This window comes from Oncorhynchus keta, chromosome 29 (assembly GCF_023373465.1).
Source record: "Oncorhynchus keta strain PuntledgeMale-10-30-2019 chromosome 29, Oket_V2, whole genome shotgun sequence".
In the NCBI taxonomy this organism is placed as follows: Eukaryota; Metazoa; Chordata; class Actinopteri; order Salmoniformes; family Salmonidae; genus Oncorhynchus; species Oncorhynchus keta.
In genome coordinates this window covers 8,126,355-8,149,119 of record NC_068449.1, presented here as the reverse complement: position 1 = coordinate 8,149,119, position 22,765 = coordinate 8,126,355, and the positions used below count along the sequence as shown (strand labels likewise).

Here is a 22,765-nt window from a genome sequence, read left to right as displayed (position 1 = left end):
ACAGTCAGTACAATACAGTCAGTACAATACAGTCCAGTACAATACACTCAGTACAATACAGTCCAGTACAGTTTACATTATCTGTAGAAAGATCTTGTAATGATCGTTGTTGGAAGGATAGTCAGACCAAGATGCAGCGTGGGGTAGGTTAAGTTAAGGAAGTCGAGAATTTAAACAGCTTTTCGCAGCTTTTTGTTCAAAATCGTGCAACATTTCAGCGCCCTGCTATTCATGCCAGGAATATAGTATATGCATATGATTAGTGTGTGTGGATAGAAAACACTCAGACGTTTCTAAAACTGGTTAAATCACGGCTGTGACTATAACAGAACGTGCGTTTCATCGAAAAGTGCATGAAAATCTGATCACTGAAAATGGAAATAAATATCCATCCGCGACTTCAAGGAATTGTTCAAAGTGAACCGAATTAAAGTAGGCCGAGGTTGCAGTGCCTACAGCTTCCACACGTTGTCTAGAGTCTTGTCATTTGATTCGCAATTGATTCTTGGTCTAACCGAATCAAGGGAGCCAATTCCCTCCAGTCTCCGACCGGATGTTTTGGTCGAGCTCTCTCCAAGACATTTTTTCGAGACGACATCTATAGAATTTACATCGCCTCCTGATGAATTTTATCGCTTATTAACGTGTACTAATACCTAAAGTTGCATTACAAAAGTATTTCGAAGTGTTTTGTGAAAGTTTATCGTCAACTTTTTTAATTTAAAAAAATGACGTTACGTTAGAAAAAGCTATTTTTTTTCCGTTGTTCACACAGTATTCTTAGATCGATATCTAGGCTATATATGGACCGATTTAATCGATAAAACACCCTAAATGATGTTTATGGGACATCTAGGAGTGCCAAGAAAGAAGCTCGTCAAAGGTAATGAATGTTTTATATTTTAAATCTGCGTTTTGGTTTGCGCCGTGTAACGCAAAATCTGTCGTGTTAGGTGACGTTGCAGTATTTTGAGGGTGTATGGTATCAGATAATAGCTTCTCATGCTTTCGCCGAAAAGCATTTTACAAATCTGACTTGGTGGATAGATTCACAACGAGTGTAGCTTTAATTCAGTATATTGTATGTGCATTTTAATGAAAGTTTGAGTTTTATCAAAAACGATACGTGGCGCACTTGAAATTTCCGCTGATATAATAATAATAATAATATAATGCCATTTAGCTGACGCTTTTATCCAAAGCGACTTACAGTCATGTGTGCATACATTATACGTATGGGTGGTCCCGGGAATCGAACCCACTACCCTGGCGTTACAAGCGCCATGCTCTACCAACTGAGCCACAGAAGGACCACGATATATGTTCCCAACACGGGACCACTGCCCTAACAAGTTTTAATCATTTTTATTTATGATAACCGGCACAAAACAAGAAAGAGTAACGAATGAAATGTACAGCTTTGTAGGGCTAAAAAGCAACAATACAAAATCAAGATCCAACAAACAACAGGTGGGAAAAGGCTGCCTAAATATGATCCCCAATCAGAGACAACGATAGACAGCTGCCTCTGATTGGGAACCATACCAGGCCAACATAGAAAAGAAAAAACTAGACTACCCACCCTAGTCACACCCTGACCTAACCAAAATAGAGAAATAAAAGCTTCTCTAAGGTCAGGGCGTGACAGATCTATCCTGAAACATTTTTAGACCTTTACTGCACGAGATCATTTATTTTTATTGTTTTTCAACAGAACATTCTGCAAGTGGCAGCAACATGCTGAATTATCAGTACAACTTATATTTGGGTATTAACATTTCTAATTTACTCATTAAAACAGTATAATATAACAGAAATCAGGTTCATCACCAAATGTTAAGGCTTTGTATGTGGGTTGAAGTAAGGTCATGTTGTTGTCAACATGGCTGCCTGTCCATAGTGTCTTTACCAAGTGTGACTTACTAATGACAACAACATCAAAGCTGTTCCTCTAGTTTCAGGTCAGAGGTCAAGAAGGTGCAGGTCACCGACCTTTGAAATCGACACAATAGCTTACATCTACCGCCAAAGCAGGGAGGAAAGCAGCCAATTGGTACGACCAGGAAAACATACCAGGTCAAGGGTTAGAAAGGTCAGACAGCCTCTCTCTCTCTCTCTCTCTCTCTCTCTCTCTCTCTCTCTCTCTCTCTCTCTCTCTCTCTCTCTCTCTCTCTCTCTCTCTCTCTCTCTCTCTCTCTCTCTGCAGGGGCGGGGTGAGATGAGAAAAAGCTAACCGAAGCGGTATCACATTTCTCCATTTTAGGCCCATCAAGCCATCTCTTTTCACACCGGCTTCTGCTCGTTAAGACATCTCCATTAATCTCTGTACAATGTTAATAAATGAAGCAGCTGGAGAGTATTGATCCCTGGAGCCTCTAAGCCTACTTCTTGTCTTCAGGAAACTTAATACCCCTCGCCGGGTTACCGTGCAAGGATCAACCGCTGCCAGACGAAAGGAGAGGGCGTCAATGGAATGCCAGAGGAGACGCGCCACGAGACGAGGCTGAGACGAGATCGATAGGAAAACGCATCTCGGCTGAACCACTTCAGCAAACATGAGCATACTGCACATTAACCATTAAGTAAATCCACCAGGCTCCCTCCCCTCCCTCCCCTCCCTCCCCTGCCTTCAGCTAATGTTACATATGTCACAGTTATCGAAAACAACATTCCTTTTTCAACGGAATTAATGTTATTTCAAGTTCTGTTGAAATCAAACACGGAGCTTACAGTTTATTAAGAGGCGATTGATGCCAGGGATTTTGGTTGCTCCTCTTTGAGAAGCGTTGTTCAGATATTTTCTGGGGCTGAGGTTAGATTAGATGTTGATTCGAAAAGGCACATTTTATGCTACATTACAGCTGTGAAATTGCAGTACACATTGCGTTTGGAGAACATGTTTTAGCCCACCACCCCCAATCCTCTTTACAACTGTGAAAAACTCCCCCTACAGGGTTAGCATAAGGTCTAGCAACAACACAGCTAATGACTTGTTCTGTGTGAGAGTGACTGTGAGAGTGACTGTGACTTGCTACAGAGTGCTAACACAATATGCAGTGTGTGACTGTGTACATACTCAATTTGTTAATGACATTTTATTGCGTTTCTGCCAACAGGGAAATCTAAGGAAACCGTACATGCAAATTGTTTTTAACAATAGCTACTATGTTGATCTGATTTGAACAGTCTTGCATTGTCACAACTGTACATGATACAAGCGTGTATACAGTGATGTAACACTGGTCCAACTGATACAATGTAATACGCATGTTATAACAATGTTATAACCAGTCTGGGTATCTGGATCCGCTGTGGACAGTTATTAACAGGGCTTTCTAAAGGAAATATTATATGTGGTGGATTTGTGGGTATTGTATTCAAATAACCCTGTAGCTTCAGCTTTGAGGCATTTCCTCGGGTTTCTATGCCCCAGTTCCACACTGAGAGAGATGCCGGTACAGTTATTTACATTTTTACATTTGAGTCATTTAGCAGACGCTCTTATAAGACACTTCCAGTCTCTCTGATCCATGAACACAGAACAGAGAATAGAGTATTGAGTGAAATCTCTCCCCAATCCACACACCACACACACACACACACACACACACACACACACACACACACACACACACACACACACACACACACACACACACACACACACACACACACACACACACACACACACACACACACACACACACACACACACACCACAGGCGGCTGGTAGCAGCTTAATTGGTGAGGAAGGGCTCATGGGTAAATGGCTGGAACAGAATGAATGTAATGTTATTGAACACATGACATACATGGTTGTAATATGTGTGATGGCAGTCCGTTCACTCCATCCTATTACTACCAGTCATCCTCTTGTGACACACACATCCAGGCTCTCTGACTCTCTCTTTCTCTCTCCCTCTCTTCCTCTCTTTCTGCTTGTGATTTATTCTCCGGGATTATGCGTGGGGGGGAGGGGAGGGTGCAGAGCTCTGCCTGCATGGTTGGCTGTATTAAAGATAAGCAGCTTTTCTTGATAGGGCTCTATCCAGCTTTAATTACCACGACTCTGAGTCTGTGGACAGCGCTAGAACAAACAGGGGGAAAAGCTACTCTGCTGTAATCCCGGGACTAGCGGTGAGAGGAAGAGGAAGAGGAAGAGGGCAATTGAGGCCTGTTTCCAACTGTACGGAAAGAGCTGTCACTCAGAGGAAAACCCATCCTTACTGCTAGGGCTCTTCTAGAGAGGGTTTACTTGTAATCATGAAACACTGTATGTGTTATATGTACTTGGCCAAGACTATGTTAACATGCTTTGTTGTGATGGTAATTGCCGACTATTACGCAGTGGGCATATTAAGGCTGAAGCTATGAGTGTGGTTGGAGGTGTGTCCAAACCACAGACGCCATCTTGAATTAGACTGTGAGGCCCATGTTTGAGAGAGCTAGCATTGTTTGCTATTTACTAAAAGGGTATTTAGTAGTGCTGCGTTCATAACCAAGTGGGAAGGTGGTTATTACCAGTTGTGAAGTCGGAAATAATAGTTGGATGAGTTCACGTGATTTGCGTCATCCATAAACTTAAAAGTACTGTTATCATGTAAACAAATTATAGTGTTCAAAACCCATATGAAAAGATAGCTTTTTATAAACAATGTTTTGTCGTTGCATTTAACTGCAGAAAATGCTTTTATGTGGGAGAAGTCCTGGGATGACAGACGAGTTTCCCACTACTAATACATGTTGGAGGGCCCTTCATGTGGATTTTTCCTAGTCATATGTGATAAATACCACCTTCCCACTTGGTTATTAATGCAACATGACGCCTCCTTTATCTCAAAAAACTGTGTTGGTGTAAAAATAGAAGTTGAATAGTTCCAATCACCTTCCTTGGTACCTTTACATTCTGTTGGATTATTGACTTTATTTCTGGGAATCCATTGGGATAATTGTATTTATTATTATTATTATTATTATTGGATTACAAATATACTGTATAGGTGTACTTGGACTTCCATTCAAAGACTCAACCGGAGTTCTGTTAGGACTAAAGTTTTCAGTTACTTTATGAATTTGCTCATTGGACTTATAGCTCTTTATAGCTCTGACAGGACTATAAAATACACCTTCTATTGTCCATTTGTTACAGCGGAAATGTGCCTTCTGCTCCATTCTCAAACCCATCCCAGAAAGCACATGAGCACAGGTTCAAGCTGCAGTGTATCGCCTCTGGATGGAGAACATGTTGTTGAGGTTAAGGGCCTTGCTCAAGGGCCCAACAGTAGAGGAATGTCTTGAGGATGTGAAACCAGTAGCCCTCCAGTCGCCAGACCAATTCATTCATCATTGTTGACTTTTTTGTATCTAGATCAAATCTACTATTGTATATGAGAAGACAGACAAGTCGTCCACTGCTGCCAAGTTCCCATTTGGTGCTCCAAACCATCCTTCTCTCGACCTTCCCCTGTCTACATAATGCCTCAGAGCCAACACACCATCTCAAACCATCCTTCTCTCTACCTTCCCCTGTCTACATAATGCCTCAGAGCCAACACACCATCTCAAACCATCCTTCTCTCGACCTTCCCCTGTCTACATAATGCCTCAGAGCCAACACACCATTCCAAACCATCCTTCTCTCTACCTTCCCCTGTCTACATAATGCCTCAGAGCCAACACACCATCTCAAACCATCCTTCTCTCGACCTTCCCCTGTCTACATAATGCCTCAGAGCCAACACACCATCTCAAACCATCCTTCTCTCGACCTTCCCCTGTCTACATAATGCCTCAGAGCCAACACACCATCTCAAACCATCCTTCTCTCGACCTTCCCTGTCTACATAATGCCTCAGAGCCAACACACCATCTCAAACCATCCTTCTCTCTACCTTCCCCTGTCTACATAATGCCTCAGAGCCAACACACCATCTCAAACCATCCTTCTCTCTACCTTCCCCTGTCTACATAATGCCTCAGAGCCAACACACCATCTCAAACCATCCTTCTCTCGACCTTCCCCTGTCTACATAATGCCTCAGAGCCAACACACCATCTCAAACCATCCTTCTCTCGACCTTCCCCTGTCTACATAATGCCTCAGAGCCAACACACCATCTCAAACCATCCTTCTCTCGACCTTCCCCTGTCTACATAATGCCTCAGAGCCAACACACCATCTCAAACCATCCTTCTCTCTACCTTCCCCTGTCTACATAATGCCTCAGAGCCAACACACCATCTCAAACCATCCTTCTCTCTACCTTCCCCTGTCTACATAATGCCACAAGGCCAACACACCATCTCAAACCATCCTTCTCTCGACCTTCCCTGTCTACATAATGCCTCAGAGCCAACACACCATCTCAAACCATCCTTCTCTCGACCTTCCCCTGTCTACATAATGCCACAAGGCCAACACACCATCTCAAACCATCCTTCTCTCGACCTTCCCCTGTCTACATAATGCCTCAGAGCCAACACACCATCTCAAACCATCCTTCTCTCTACCTTCCCCTGTCTACATAATGCCTCAGAGCCAACACACCATCTCAAACCATCCTTCTCTCTACCTTCCCCTGTCTACATAATGCCACAAGGCCAACACACCATCTCAAACCATCCTTCTCTCGACCTTCCCCTGTCTACATAATGCCTCAGAGCCAACACACCATCTCAAACCATCCTTCTCTCGACCTTCCCCTGTCTACATAATGCCTCAGAGCCAACACACCATCTCAAACCATCCTTCTCTCTACCTTCCCCTGTCTACATAATGCCACAAGGCCAACACACCATCTCAAACCATCCTTCTCTCTACCTTCCCCTGTCTACATAATGCCTCAGAGCCAACACACCATCTCAAACCATCCTTCTCTCGACCTTCCCCTGTCTACATAATGCCTCAGAGCCAACACACCATCTCAAACCATCCTTCTCTCGACCTTCCCCTGTCTACATAATGCCTCAGAGCCAACACACCATCTCAAACCATCCTTCTCTCTACCTTCCCCTGTCTACATAATGCCTCAGAGCCAACACACCATTCCAAACCATCCTTCTCTCTACCTTCCCCTGTCTACATAATGCCTCAGAGCCAACACACCATCTCAAACCATCCTTCTCTCTACCTTCCCCTGTCTACATAATGCCTCAGAGCCAACACACCATCTCAAACCATCCTTCTCTCTACCTTCCCCTGTCTACATAATGCCTCAGAGCCAACACACCATCTCAAACCATCCTTCTCTCTACCTTCCCCTGTCTACATAATGCCTCAGAGCCAACGCACCATCTCAGACCATCCTTCTCTCGACCTTCCCCTGTCTACATAATGCCTCAGAGCCAACACACCATCTCAAACCATCCTTCTCTCGACCTTCCCTGTCTACATAATGCCTCAGAGCAAACACACCATCTCAAACCATCCTTCTCTCTACCTTCCCCTGTCTACATAATGCCTCAGAGCCAACACACCATCTCAAACCATCCTTCTCTCTACCTTCCCCTGTCTACATAATGCCTCAGAGCCAACGCACCATCTCAGACCATCCTTCTCTCGACCTTCCCTGTCTACATAATGCCTCAGAGCCAACACACCATCTCAAACCATCCTTCTCTCTACCTTCCCCTGTCTACATAATGCCTCAGAGCCAACACACCATCTCAAACCATCCTTCTCTCGACCTTCCCTGTCTACATAATGCCTCAGAGCCAACACACCATCTCAAACCATCCTTCTCTCTACCTTCCCCTGTCTACATAATGCCTCAGAGCCAACACACCATCTCAAACCATCCTTCTCTCTACCTTCCCCTGTCTACATAATGCCACAAGGCCAACACACCATCTCAAACCATCCTTCTCTCTACCTTCCCTGTCTACATAATGCCTCAGAGCCAACACACCATCTCAAACCATCCTTCTCTCTACCTTCCCCTGTCTACATAATGCCTCAGAGCCAACACACCATCTCAAACCATCCTTCTCTCTACCTTCCCCTGTCTACATAATGCCTCAGAGCCAACACACCATCTCAAACCATCCTTCTCTCGACCTTCCCTGTCTACATAATGCCACAAGGCCAACACACCATCTCAAACCATCCTTCTCTCTACCTTCCCCTGTCTACATAATGCCTCAGAGCCAACACACCATCTCAAACCATCCTTCTCTCTACCTTCCCCTGTCTACATAATGCCTCAGAGCCAACACACCATCTCAAACCATCCTTCTCTCGACCTTCCCCTGTCTACATAATGCCTCAGAGCCAACACACCATCTCAAACCATCCTTCTCTCTACCTTCCCTGTCTACATAATGCCACAAGGCCAACACACCATCTCAGACCATCCTTCTCTCTACCTTCCCTGTCTACATAATGCCTCAGAGCCAACACACCATCTCAAACCATCCTTCTCTCTACCTTCCCCTGTCTACATAATGCCTCAGAGCCAACACACCATCTCAAACCATCCTTCTCTCGACCTTCCCCTGTCTACATAATGCCTCAGAGCCAACACACCATCTCAAACCATCCTTCTCTCTACCTTCCCCTGTCTACATAATGCCTCAGAGCCAACACACCATCTCAAACCATCCTTCTCTCTACCTTCCCCTGTCTACATAATGCCTCAGAGCCAACACACCATCTCAAACCATCCTTCTCTCGACCTTCCCCTGTCTACATAATGCCTCAGAGCCAACACACCATCTCAAACCATCCTTCTCTCTACCTTCCCCTGTCTACATAATGCCACAAGGCCAACACACCATCTCAAACCATCCTTCTCTCTACCTTCCCCTGTCTACATAATGCCTCAGAGCCAACACACCATCTCAAACCATCCTTCTCTCTACCTTCCCCTGTCTACATAATGCCTCAGAGCCAACACACCATCTCAAACCATCCTTCTCTCTACCTTCCCCTGTCTACATAATGCCTCAGAGCCAACACACCATCTCAAACCATCCTTCTCTCTACCTTCCCTGTCTACATAATGCCTCAGAGCCAACACACCATCTCAAACCATCCTTCTCTCTACCTTCCCTGTCTACATAATGCCTCAGAGCCAACACACCATCTCAAACCATCCTTCTCTCTACCTTCCCCTGTCTACATAATGCCTCAGAGCCAACACACCATCTCAAACCATCCTTCTCTCTACCTTCCCTGTCTACATAATGCCTCAGAGCCAACACACCATCTCAAACCATCCTTCTCTCTACCTTCCCCTGTCTACATAATGCCTCAGAGCCAACGCACCATCTCAGACCATCCTTCTCTCGACCTTCCCCTGTCTACATAATGCCTCAGAGCCAACACACCATCTCAAACCATCCTTCTCTCGACCTTCCCCTGTCTACATAATGCCTCAGAGCAAACACACCATCTCAAACCATCCTTCTCTCTACCTTCCCCTGTCTACATAATGCCTCAGAGCCAACACACCATCTCAAACCATCCTTCTCTCTACCTTCCCCTGTCTACATAATGCCTCAGAGCCAACGCACCATCTCAGACCATCCTTCTCTCGACCTTCCCCTGTCTACATAATGCCTCAGAGCCAACACACCATCTCAAACCATCCTTCTCTCTCTTCCCCTGTCTACATAATGCCTCAGAGCCAACACACCATCTCAAACCATCCTTCTCTCGACCTTCCCCTGTCTACATAATGCCTCAGAGCCAACACACCATCTCAAACCATCCTTCTCTCTACCTTCCCCTGTCTACATAATGCCTCAGAGCCAACACACCATCTCAAACCATCCTTCTCTCTACCTTCCCCTGTCTACATAATGCCACAAGGCCAACACACCATCTCAAACCATCCTTCTCTCTACCTTCCCCTGTCTACATAATGCCTCAGAGCCAACACACCATCTCAAACCATCCTTCTCTCTACCTTCCCCTGTCTACATAATGCCTCAGAGCCAACACACCATCTCAAACCATCCTTCTCTCGACCTTCCCCTGTCTACATAATGCCTCAGAGCCAACACACCATCTCAAACCATCCTTCTCTCTACCTTCCCCTGTCTACATAATGCCTCAGAGCCAACACACCATTCCAAACCATCCTTCTCTCTACCTTCCCCTGTCTACATAATGCCTCAGAGCCAACACACCATCTCAAACCATCCTTCTCTCTACCTTCCCCTGTCTACATAATGCCTCAGAGCCAACACACCATCTCAAACCATCCTTCTCTCTACCTTCCCCTGTCTACATAATGCCTCAGAGCCAACACACCATCTCAAACCATCCTTCTCTCTACCTTCCCTGTCTACATAATGCCTCAGAGCCAACGCACCATCTCAGACCATCCTTCTCTCGACCTTCCCCTGTCTACATAATGCCTCAGAGCCAACACACCATCTCAAACCATCCTTCTCTCGACCTTCCCTGTCTACATAATGCCTCAGAGCAAACACACCATCTCAAACCATCCTTCTCTCTACCTTCCCTGTCTACATAATGCCTCAGAGCCAACACACCATCTCAAACCATCCTTCTCTCTACCTTCCCCTGTCTACATAATGCCTCAGAGCCAACGCACCATCTCAGACCATCCTTCTCTCGACCTTCCCCTGTCTACATAATGCCTCAGAGCCAACACACCATCTCAAACCATCCTTCTCTCTACCTTCCCTGTCTACATAATGCCTCAGAGCCAACACACCATCTCAAACCATCCTTCTCTCGACCTTCCCCTGTCTACATAATGCCTCAGAGCCAACACACCATCTCAAACCATCCTTCTCTCTACCTTCCCCTGTCTACATAATGCCTCAGAGCCAACACACCATCTCAAACCATCCTTCTCTCTACCTTCCCCTGTCTACATAATGCCACAAGGCCAACACACCATCTCAAACCATCCTTCTCTCTACCTTCCCCTGTCTACATAATGCCTCAGAGCCAACACACCATCTCAAACCATCCTTCTCTCTACCTTCCCCTGTCTACATAATGCCTCAGAGCCAACACACCATCTCAAACCATCCTTCTCTCTACCTTCCCCTGTCTACATAATGCCTCAGAGCCAACACACCATCTCAAACCATCCTTCTCTCGACCTTCCCCTGTCTACATAATGCCACAAGGCCAACACACCATCTCAAACCATCCTTCTCTCTACCTTCCCCTGTCTACATAATGCCTCAGAGCCAACACACCATCTCAAACCATCCTTCTCTCTACCTTCCCCTGTCTACATAATGCCTCAGAGCCAACACACCATCTCAAACCATCCTTCTCTCGACCTTCCCCTGTCTACATAATGCCTCAGAGCCAACACACCATCTCAAACCATCCTTCTCTCTACCTTCCCTGTCTACATAATGCCACAAGGCCAACACACCATCTCAGACCATCCTTCTCTCTACCTTCCCCTGTCTACATAATGCCTCAGAGCCAACACACCATCTCAAACCATCCTTCTCTCTACCTTCCCCTGTCTACATAATGCCTCAGAGCCAACACACCATCTCAAACCATCCTTCTCTCGACCTTCCCCTGTCTACATAATGCCTCAGAGCCAACACACCATCACAAACCATCCTTCTCTCTACCTTCCCCTGTCTACATAATGACTCAGAGCCAACACACCATCTCAAACCATCCTTCTCTCTACCTTCCCCTGTCTACATAATGCCTCAGAGCCAACACACCATCTCAAACCATCCTTCTCTCGACCTTCCCTGTCTACATAATGCCTCAGAGCCAACACACCCTCTCAAACCATCCTTCTCTCTACCTTACCTTCCCTGTCTACATAATGCCACAAGGCCAACACACCATCTCAGACCATCCTTCTCTCTACCTTCCCTGTCTACATAATGCCTCAGAGCCAACACACCATCTCAAACCATCCTTCTCTCTACCTTCCCCTGTCTACATAATGCCTCAGAGCCAACACACCATCTCAAACCATCCTTCTCTCGACCTTCCCTGTCTACATAATGCCTCAGAGCCAACACACCATCTCAAACCATCCTTCTCTCTACCTTCCCCTGTCTACATAATGCCTCAGAGCCAACACACCATCTCAAACCATCCTTCTCTCTACCTTCCCCTGTCTACATAATGCCTCAGAGCCAACACACCATCTCAAACCATCCTTCTCTCTACCTTCCCCTGTCTACATAATGCCTCAGAGCCAACACACCATCTCAAACCATCCTTCTCTCTACCTTCCCCTGTCTACATAATGCCTCAGAGCCAACACACCATCTCAAACCATCCTTCTCTCTACCTTCCCCTGTCTACATAATGCCTCAGAGCCAACACACCATCTCAAACCATCCTTCTCTCTACCTTCCCCTGTCTACATAATGCCTCAGAGCCAACGCACCATCTCAGACCATCCTTCTCTCGACCTTCCCCTGTCTACATAATGCCTCAGAGCCAACACACCATCTCAAACCATCCTTCTCTCGACCTTCCCTGTCTACATAATGCCTCAGAGCAAACACACCATCTCAAACCATCCTTCTCTCTACCTTCCCCTGTCTACATAATGCCTCAGAGCCAACACACCATCTCAAACCATCCTTCTCTCTACCTTCCCTGTCTACATAATGCCTCAGAGCCAACGCACCATCTCAGACCATCCTTCTCTCGACCTTCCCTGTCTACATAATGCCTCAGAGCCAACACACCATCTCAAACCATCCTTCTCTCTACCTTCCCCTGTCTACATAATGCCTCAGAGCCAACACACCATCTCAAACCATCCTTCTCTCGACCTTCCCTGTCTACATAATGCCTCAGAGCCAACACACCATCTCAAACCATCCTTCTCTCTACCTTCCCCTGTCTACATAATGCCTCAGAGCCAACACACCATCTCAAACCATCCTTCTCTCTACCTTCCCCTGTCTACATAATGCCACAAGGCCAACACACCATCTCAAACCATCCTTCTCTCTACCTTCCCTGTCTACATAATGCCTCAGAGCCAACACACCATCTCAAACCATCCTTCTCTCTACCTTCCCTGTCTACATAATGCCTCAGAGCCAACACACCATCTCAAACCATCCTTCTCTCTACCTTCCCCTGTCTACATAATGCCTCAGAGCCAACACACCATCTCAAACCATCCTTCTCTCGACCTTCCCCTGTCTACATAATGCCACAAGGCCAACACACCATCTCAAACCATCCTTCTCTCTACCTTCCCCTGTCTACATAATGCCTCAGAGCCAACACACCATCTCAAACCATCCTTCTCTCTACCTTCCCCTGTCTACATAATGCCTCAGAGCCAACACACCATCTCAAACCATCCTTCTCTCGACCTTCCCCTGTCTACATAATGCCTCAGAGCCAACACACCATCTCAAACCATCCTTCTCTCTACCTTCCCTGTCTACATAATGCCACAAGGCCAACACACCATCTCAGACCATCCTTCTCTCTACCTTCCCCTGTCTACATAATGCCTCAGAGCCAACACACCATCTCAAACCATCCTTCTCTCTACCTTCCCCTGTCTACATAATGCCTCAGAGCCAACACACCATCTCAAACCATCCTTCTCTCGACCTTCCCTGTCTACATAATGCCTCAGAGCCAACACACCATCTCAAACCATCCTTCTCTCTACCTTCCCCTGTCTACATAATGCCTCAGAGCCAACACACCATCTCAAACCATCCTTCTCTCTACCTTCCCTGTCTACATAATGCCTCAGAGCCAACACACCATCTCAAACCATCCTTCTCTCGACCTTCCCCTGTCTACATAATGCCTCAGAGCCAACACACCCTCTCAAACCATCCTTCTCTCTACCTTCCCCTGTCTACATAATGCCACAAGGCCAACACACCATCTCAGACCATCCTTCTCTCTACCTTCCCCTGTCTACATAATGCCTCAGAGCCAACACACCATCTCAAACCATCCTTCTCTCTACCTTCCCCTGTCTACATAATGCCTCAGAGCCAACACACCATCTCAAACCATCCTTCTCTCGACCTTCCCCTGTCTACATAATGCCTCAGAGCCAACACACCATCTCAAACCATCCTTCTCTCTACCTTCCCCTGTCTACATAATGCCTCAGAGCCAACACACCATCTCAAACCATCCTTCTCTCTACCTTCCCCTGTCTACATAATGCCTCAGAGCCAACACACCATCTCAAACCATCCTTCTCTCTACCTTCCCCTGTCTACATAATGCCTCAGAGCCAACACACCATCTCAAACCATCCTTCTCTCTACCTTCCCCTGTCTACATAATGCCTCAGAGCCAACACACCATCTCAAACCATCCTTCTCTCTACCTTCCCCTGTCTACATAATGCCTCAGAGCCAACACACCATCTCAAACCATCCTTCTCTCTACCTTCCCCTGTCTACATAATGCCTCAGAGCCAACACACCATCTCAAACCATCCTTCTCTCTACCTTCCCCTGTCTACATAATGCCTCAGAGCCAACACACCATCTCAAACCATCCTTCTCTCTACCTTCCCCTGTCTACATAATGCCTCAGAGCCAACGCACCATCTCAGACCATCCTTCTCTCTACCTTCCCCTGTCTACATAATGCCTCAGAGCCAACACACCATCTCAAACCATCCTTCTCTCTACCTTCCCCTGTCTACATAATGCCTCAGAGCCAACACACCATCTCAAACCATCCTTCTCTCTACCTTCCCCTGTCTACATAATGCCTCAGAGCCAACACACCATCTCAAACCATCCTTCTCTCTACCTTCCCCTGTCTACATAATGCCTCAGAGCCAACACACCATCTCAAACCATCCTTCTCTCTACCTTCCCCTGTCTACATAATGCCTCAGAGCCAACACACCATCTCAAACCATCCTTCTCTCTACCTTCCCCTGTCTACATAATGCCTCAGAGCCAACACACCATCTCAAACCATCCTTCTCTCTACCTTCCCCTGTCTACATAATGCCTCAGAGCCAACACACCATCTCAAACCATCCTTCTCTCGACCTTCCCCTGTCTACATAATGCCTCAGAGCCAACACACCATCTCAAACCATCCTTCTCTCTACCTTCCCCTGTCTACATAATGCCTCAGAGCCAACACACCATCTCAAACCATCCTTCTCTCTACCTTCCCCTGTCTACATAATGCCTCAGAGCAAACACACCATTCCAAACCATCCTTCTCTCTACCTTCCCCTGTCTACATAATGCCACAAGGCCAACACACCATCTCATGACAGAATAGGTCAAACCTGACATCCTCCCTGAAGATAACTTCCTCACATCAGACACCACAACCGACTGTGCACTTTACCTCAGACACTCTTCTGAATAATCACACCCAGACTACTACGAGTGCATTTATATTCATACATTCCCATTGACTCCTATACAGCAGGTAAAAATACCTTGATGTGAAACACTGACGAGAGGGAATTCCGTCCTTTATTCATGACGTATCATGTAGCACACAGCATGTAGTATAGTGGCCCACACTGTCTATATAAACTCAGCAAAAAAAGAAATGTCCCTTTTTCAGGACCCTGTCTTTGAAAGATATTTCATAAAAATCCAAATACCTTCACAGATCTTCATTGTAAAGGGTTTAAACACTGTTTCCCATGCTTGTTCAATGAGCCATAAACAATTAATGAACATGCACCTGTGGAACGGTCGTTAAGACACTAACAGCTTACAGACAGTAGGCAATTAATGCCACAGTTATGAAAACTTAGGACACTAAAGAGGCCTTTCTACGGACTCTGAAAAACACCAAAAGAAAGATGCCCCGGGTCCCTGCTCATCTGTGTGAATGTGCATTAGGCATGCTGCAAGGGGGCATGAGGACTGCAGATGTGGTAAGGGCAAAAAATTGCAGGATGGCAACAACAACTGCCCGAGTTACATGCGGAACGCACAATCCCTCCATCAGTGCTCAGACTGTCAGCAATAGGCTGAGAAAGTCTGGGCTGAGGGCTTGTAGGCCTGTTGTCTGTTGAGGACCTGCCTTACATCACCAGCAACAATGTTTCCTATGGACACAAACCCACCGTTGCTGGACCAGACAGGACTGGCAAAAAGTGCTCTTAACTGAAGAGTAGCGGTTTTGTCTCACCAGGAGTGATGGTCGAATTCGCCTTTATCGTCAAAAGAATGAGCTTTACACCGAGGCCTGTACTCTGGAGCGGGATTGATTTGGAGGTGGAGGGTCCATCATGGTCTGGGGCGGTGTGTCACAGCATCATCGGACTGTGCTTGTTGTCATTGCAGGCAATCTCAACGCTGTGCGTTACAGGGAAGACATCCTCCTCCCTCATGTGGTACCCTTCCTGACATGACCCTCCAGCATGACAATGCCACCAGCCATACTGCTCGTTCTGTGTGTGATTTCCTGCAAGACAGGAATGTCAGTGTTCTGCCCATTCCCCCCAGAAATGTCCGGGAACTTGCAGGTACCTTGGTGGAAGAGTGGGGTAACATCTCACAGCAAGAACTGGCACATCTGGTGCAGTCCATGAGGAGGAGATGCACTGCAGTACTTAATTCAGCTGGTGGCCACACCAGATAGTGACTGTTACTTTTGATTTTGACCCCCCATTTGTTCAGGGACACATTATTCCATTTCTGTTAGTCACATGTCTGTGGAACTTGTTCAGTTTATGTCTCAGTTGTTGAATCTTGTTATGTTCATACAAATATTTACACATGTTAAATTAAGTTTGCTGAAAATAAACGCAGTTGACAGTGAGAAGACGCTTATTGTTTTGCTGAGATTAGTATAGTGGCTCATACTGTTTATAAAGTATAGTGGCTCATACTGTTTATATAGTATAGTGACTCATACTGAGTGTATAGTGGCTCATGCTGTTTATATAGTATAGTGGCTCATACTGTTTATAAAGTATAGTGGCTCATGCTGTTTATATAGTATAGTGACTCATACTGAGTGTATAGTGGCTCATGCTGTTTATATAGTATAGTGACTCATACTGAGTGTATAGTGGCTCATGCTGTTTATATAGTATAGTGGCTCATACTGTTTATATAGTATAGTGACTCATACCGTTTATAAAGTATAGTGGCTCATGCTGTTTATATAGTATAGTGACTCATACTGTTTATATAGTATAGTGACTCATACTGTTTATATAGTATAGTGGCTCATGCTGTTTATATAGTATAGTGACTCATACTGAGTGTATAGTGACTCATACTGTTTATATAGTATAGTGACTCATACTGAGTGTATAGTGGCTCATGCTGTTTATATAGTATAGTGACTCATACTGTTTATATAGTATAGTGGCTCATACTGTTTATATAGTATAGTGGGCCAGGGGATTAACAGTGTGAGTAGCCTCCTATGGGTCCTGGCAGGGGATAAACAGGGTGAGTAGCCTCCTATGGGTCCTGGCAGGGGATAAACAGGGTGAGTAGCCTGCTATGGGTCCTGGCAGGGGATTAACAGAGTGAGTAGACTACTGTGGGTCCTGGCAGGGGATAAACAGGGTGAGTAGCCTGCTATGGGTCCTGGCAGGGGATAAACAGGGTCAGTAGCCAGCTGTGGGTCCTAGCAGGGGATAAACAGGGTGAGTAGCCTGCTACGGGTCCTGGCAGGGGATTAACAGGGTGAGTAGCCTCCTATGGGTCCTGGCAGGGGATTAACAGGGTGAGTAGCCTGCTATGGGTCCTGGCAGGGGATAAACAGGGTGAGTAGCCTCCTATGGGTCCTGGCAGGGGATTAACAGGTTGAGTAGCCTCCTATGGGTCCTGGCAGGGGATAAACAGGGTGAGTAGCCTGCTATGGGTCCTGGCAGGGGATTAACAGTATGAGTAGCCTCCTATGGGTCCTGGCAGGGGATAAACAGGGTGAGTAGCCTGCTATGGGTCCTGGCAGGGGATAAACAGGGTGAGTAGCCTGCTATGGGTCCTGGCAGGGGATTAACAGTGTGAGTAGCCTCCTATGGGTCCTGGCAGGGGATAAACAGGGTGAGTAGCCTGCTATGGGTCCTGGCAGGGGATTAACATGGTGAGTAGCCTCCTATGGGTCCTGGCAGGGGATAAACAGGGTGAGTAGCCTGCTATGGGTCCTGGCAGGGGATTAACAGGGTGAGTAGCCTGCTATGGGTCCTGGCAGGGGATTAACAGGGTGAGTAGCCTGCTATGGGTCCTGGCAGGGGATAAACAGGGTGAGTAGCCTGCTATGGGTCCTGGCAGGGGATTAACAGGGTGAGTACCCTCCTATGGGTCCTGGCAGGGGATTAACAGGGTGAGTAGCCTGCTATGGGTCCTGGCAGGGGATTAACAGGGTGAGTAGACTATTGTGGGTCCTGGCAGGGGATAAACAGGGTCAGTAGCCAGCTGTGGGTCCTGGCAGGGGATAAACTCCAAGTACCATAGTTAATAATTCTCATCAAGAAGCTTGACTGAGTTATGGCACACACTGAAAATACCATCTCTGAACTGGTGATGACCTGTGCTTCCACCGGAAATAAATGATTAAATATATATAAAGGACAGCTTGTCTCTTGGGAAAGTCAAGCGTTGAGGGAGAGAAGTTGTGGATGTTTTAGTGGTCTGTTCTTTGCCTTGTTTGAGTGTCAAGAAGAGTAATGCTATGCATTTAGTCAGGAGTGTGTTATGTTCACTGTGTGTGTGTTTGAGAGAGAGAGGAGAGCGAGAAGGAGCAGGCTTGTGTTTCATTAGGTTTACTGTCCGTGTTCATGCTCATGTGTGTACTGCTGTGTGTGTGTACTGCTGTGTGTGCGTACTGCTGTGTGTGTGTGTGTGTGTGTGTGTGTGTGTGTGTGTGTGTGTGTGTGTGTGTGTGTGTGTGTGTGTGTGTGTGTGTGTGTGTGTGTGTGTGTGTGTGTGTGTGTGTGTGTGTGTGTGTATATGATTGTGTGTGTGTGTGTGTGTGTGTTTGTTTGCTTGCATGTGTGTGTGCAGTATGCTGCAGGGCTGAGAGCTTCATTATGGCAGCCATTGATGTTACTGTGACATGGGCAGCTGGTGCTGCTGTCCCGGAGCCCCCTGGGAACGAACTGGTGCTGCTGTCCTGGAGCCCCCTGGGAACGAACTGGTGCTGCTGTCCTGGAGCTCCCTGGGAACGAACTGGTGCTGCTGTCCCGGAGCCCCCTGGGAACGAACTGGTGCTGCTGTCCCGGAGCCCCCTGGGAACGAACTGGTGCTGCTGTCCTGGAGCCCCCTGGGAACGAACTGGTTCTGCTGTCCCGGAGCCCCCTGGGAACGAACTGGTGCTGCTGTCCTGGAGCCCCCTGGGAACGAACTGGTGCTGCTGTCCCGGAGCCCCCTGGGAACGAACTGGTGCTGCTGTCCAGGAGCCCCCTGGGAACGAACTGGTGCTGCTGTCCCGGAGCCCCCTGGGAACGAACTGGTGCTGCTGTCCCGGAGCCCCCTGGGAACGAACTGGTGCTGCTGTCCCGGAGCCCCCTGGGCACGAACTGGTGCTGCTGTCCCGGAGCCCCCTGGGAACGAACTGGTGCTGCTGTCCCGGAGCCCCCTGGGAACAAACTGGTGCTGCTGTCCTGGAGCCCCTGGGAACGAACTGGTGCTGCTGTCCTGGAGCCCCCTGGGAACGAACTGGTGCTGCTGTCCCGGAGCCCCCTGGGAACAAACTGGTGCTGCTGTCCTGGAGCCCCCTGGGAACGAACTGGTGCTGCTGTCCTGGAGCCCCTGGGAACGAACTGGTGCTGCTGTCCTGGAGCCCCTGGGGAACGAACTGGTGCTGCTGTCCTGGAGCCCCCTGGGAACAAACTGGTGCTGCTGTCCTGGAGCCCCCTGGGATCAAACTGGTGCTGCTGTCCAGGAGCCCCTGGGAACAAACTGGTGCTGCTGTCCAGGAGCCCCTGGGAATGAACTGGTGCTGCTGTCCTGGAGCCCCCTGGGAACGAACTGGTGCTGCTGTCCTGGAGCTCCCTGGGAACAAACTGGTGCTGCTGTCCAGGAGCCCCTGGGAACGAACTGGTGCTGCTGTCCCGGAGCCCCCTGGGAACGAACTGGTGCTGCTGTCCTGGAGCCCCTGGGGAATGAACTGGTGCTGCTGTCCTGGAGCCCCCTGGGAACAAACTGGTGCTGCTGTCCTGGAGCCCCTGGGATCAAACTGGTGCTGCTGTCCAGGAGCCCCTGGGAACAAACTGGTGCTGCTGTCCAGGAGCCCCTGGGAACGAACTGGTGCTGCTGTCCAGGAGCCCCTGGGAATGAACTGGTACTGCTGTCCTGGAGCCCCTGGGAACGAACTGGTGCTGCTGTCCTGGAGCCCCTGGGAACGAACTGGTGCTGCTGTCCTGGAGCTCCCTGGGAACAAACTGGTGCTGCTGTCCAGGAGCCCCTGGGAACGAACTGGTGCTGCTGTCCCGGAGCCCCTGGGAACGAACTGGTGCTGCTGTCCTGGAGCCCCTGGGGAACGAACTGGTGCTGCTGTCCTGGAGCCCCTGGGAACAAACTGGTGCTGCTGTCCTGGAGCCCCTGGGATCAAACTGGTGCTGCTGTCCAGGAGCCCCTGGGAACAAACTGGTGCTGCTGTCCAGGAGCCCCCTTGGGAACGAACTGGTGCTGCTGTCCTGGAGCCCCCTGGGAACAAACTGGTGCTGCTGTCCTGGAGCCCCCTGGGATCAAACTGGTGCTGCTGTCCAGGAGCCCCTGGGAACAAACTGGTGCTGCTGTCCAGGAGCCCCTGGGAATGAACTGGTGCTGCTGTCCAGGAGCCCCTGGGAATGAACTGGTGCTGCTGTCCAGGAGCCCCTGGGAACAAACTGGTGCTGCTGTCTCGGAGTCCCTGGGAATGAACTGGTGCTGCTGTCTCGGAGCCCCTGGGAACACTGTCAATGGAAATCACTGGTCTCTCCTCATCCCTCTTTTATTCATTCTACTCTCTGCACTTCTCCTCCCTCTTCATGTTTGTCTATCACTGCCTCTCACTGCAGGCCATATAGCCAACCCTCCACACGCTATCTAGATCAAATATGAATAGATTCTACTAGGCATGTCAGTTAAGACCATGACGGCCTACACGGGCCAAACCGGATGACGCTGGGCCAATTGTGCGCCGTCCTGTGGGACTCTCAATCACGGTCGGTTGTGATACAGCCTGGGTTCGAACCAGGGTGTCTGTAGTGACACCTCTAGCACTGAGATGCAGTGCCTTAGACCGTTGTGCCACTCGGGAGCCCAGGTATATTTCTATGTATTTCACACTCTCTTTATGGGACACTGGGAATCCCAGGGTTCTACACCTTTCATTACTGTGTGTTGAAACATAACTTCCATCCATAGACGCTAACTACGGAATGCCGAATGCCTTGGTAATGCCTTGGTAATGCCTTGGTAATGCCTTGGTAATGCCTGGTTAATGCCTTGGTAATGCCTGGTTAATGCCTGGTTAATGCCTGGTTAATGCATTGGTAATGCCTGGTTAATGCCTGGTTAATGCCTTGTTAATGCCTTGGTAATGCCTTGGTAATGCCTGGTTAATGCCTTGGTAATGCCTTGGTAATGCCTGGTTAATGCCTGGTTAATGCCTTGTTAATGCCTTGGTAATGCCTTGGTAATGCCTTGGTAATGCCTGGTTAATGCCTTGGTAATGCCTTGGTAATGCCTTGGTAATGCCTGGTTAATACCTTGATAATGCCTTGTAATGCATTGGAAATGCCTGGTTAATGCATTGGTAATGCCTGGTTAATGCCTTCGTAATGCCTTGGTAATGCCTGGTTAATGCCTGGTTAATGCCTGGTTAATGCCTTGTTAATGCCTTGGTAATGCCTTGGTAATGCCTGGTTAATGCCTTGGTAATGCCTTGGTAATGCCTTGGTAATGCCTGGTTAATACCTTGATAATGCCTTGTAATGCATTGGAAATGCCTGGTTAATGCATTGGTAATGCCTGGTTAATGCCTTGGTAATGCATTGGTAATGCCTGGTTAATGCCTTGGTAATGCCTTGGTAATGCCTGGTTAATGCCTTGGTAATGCTTTGGTAATGCATTGGCAATGCCTGGTTAATGCCTTGGTAATGCATTGGACATGCCTGGTTAATGCCTTGTTAATGTCTGGTTAATGCCTGGTTAATGCCTTGGGAATGCCTTGGTAATGCATTGGAAATGCCTGGTTAATGCCTGGTTACTGCCTTGGTAATGCATTGGTAATGCCTGGTTAATGCCTTGTTAACGCCTGGTTAATGCCTGGTTCATGCCTTGGTAATGCCTTGTTAATGCCTGGTTAATGCCTTGTTAATGTCTGGTTAATGCCTGGTTAATGCCTTGTTAATGCCTGGTTAATGCCTGGTTAATGCCTTGGTAATGCCTTGGTAATGCCTTGTTAATGCCTGGTTAATGCCTGGTTACTGCCTTGGTAATGCATTGGTAATGCCTGGTTAATGCCTGGTTAATGCCTGGTTAATGCCTTGGTAATGCCTTGGTAATGCCTTGGGAATGCCTTGGTAATGCATTGGAAATGCCTGGTTAATGCCTGGTTACTGCCTTGGTAATGCCTTGGTAATGCCTGGTTAATGCCTTGTTAATGCCTGGTTAATGCCTGGTTAATGCCTTGGTAATGCCTGGTTATTGCCTGGTTAATGCCTTGGTAATGCCTGGTTAATGCCTGGTTAATGCCTGGTTAATGCCTGGTTAATGCCTGGTTAATGCCTTGGTAATGCCTGGTTAATGCCTGGTTAATGCCTTGGTAATGCCTGGTTAATGCCTGGTTAATGCCTGGTTAATGCCTGGTTAATGCCTGGTTAATGCCTTGGTAATGCCTGGTTAATGCCTGGTTAAT

General features: G+C 47.7%; 1 protein-coding gene across 1 annotated transcript in view; it reads right to left on the bottom strand.

Moving 5' to 3' along the window:
- Positions 1-2,421: 2,421 nt before the first annotated feature.
- LOC127913440 (nascent polypeptide-associated complex subunit alpha, muscle-specific form-like) overlaps positions 2,422-22,765 on the bottom strand; it is a gene marked incomplete at its 5' end in the record, with an annotated part of 30,861 nt that continues 10,517 nt past the window's right edge. The window contains 2 exon segments of the mRNA XM_052485386.1: positions 2,422-2,442; positions 18,971-20,793. Coding sequence (XP_052341346.1) covers positions 2,422-2,442; positions 18,971-20,793 — 1,844 coding nt within the window.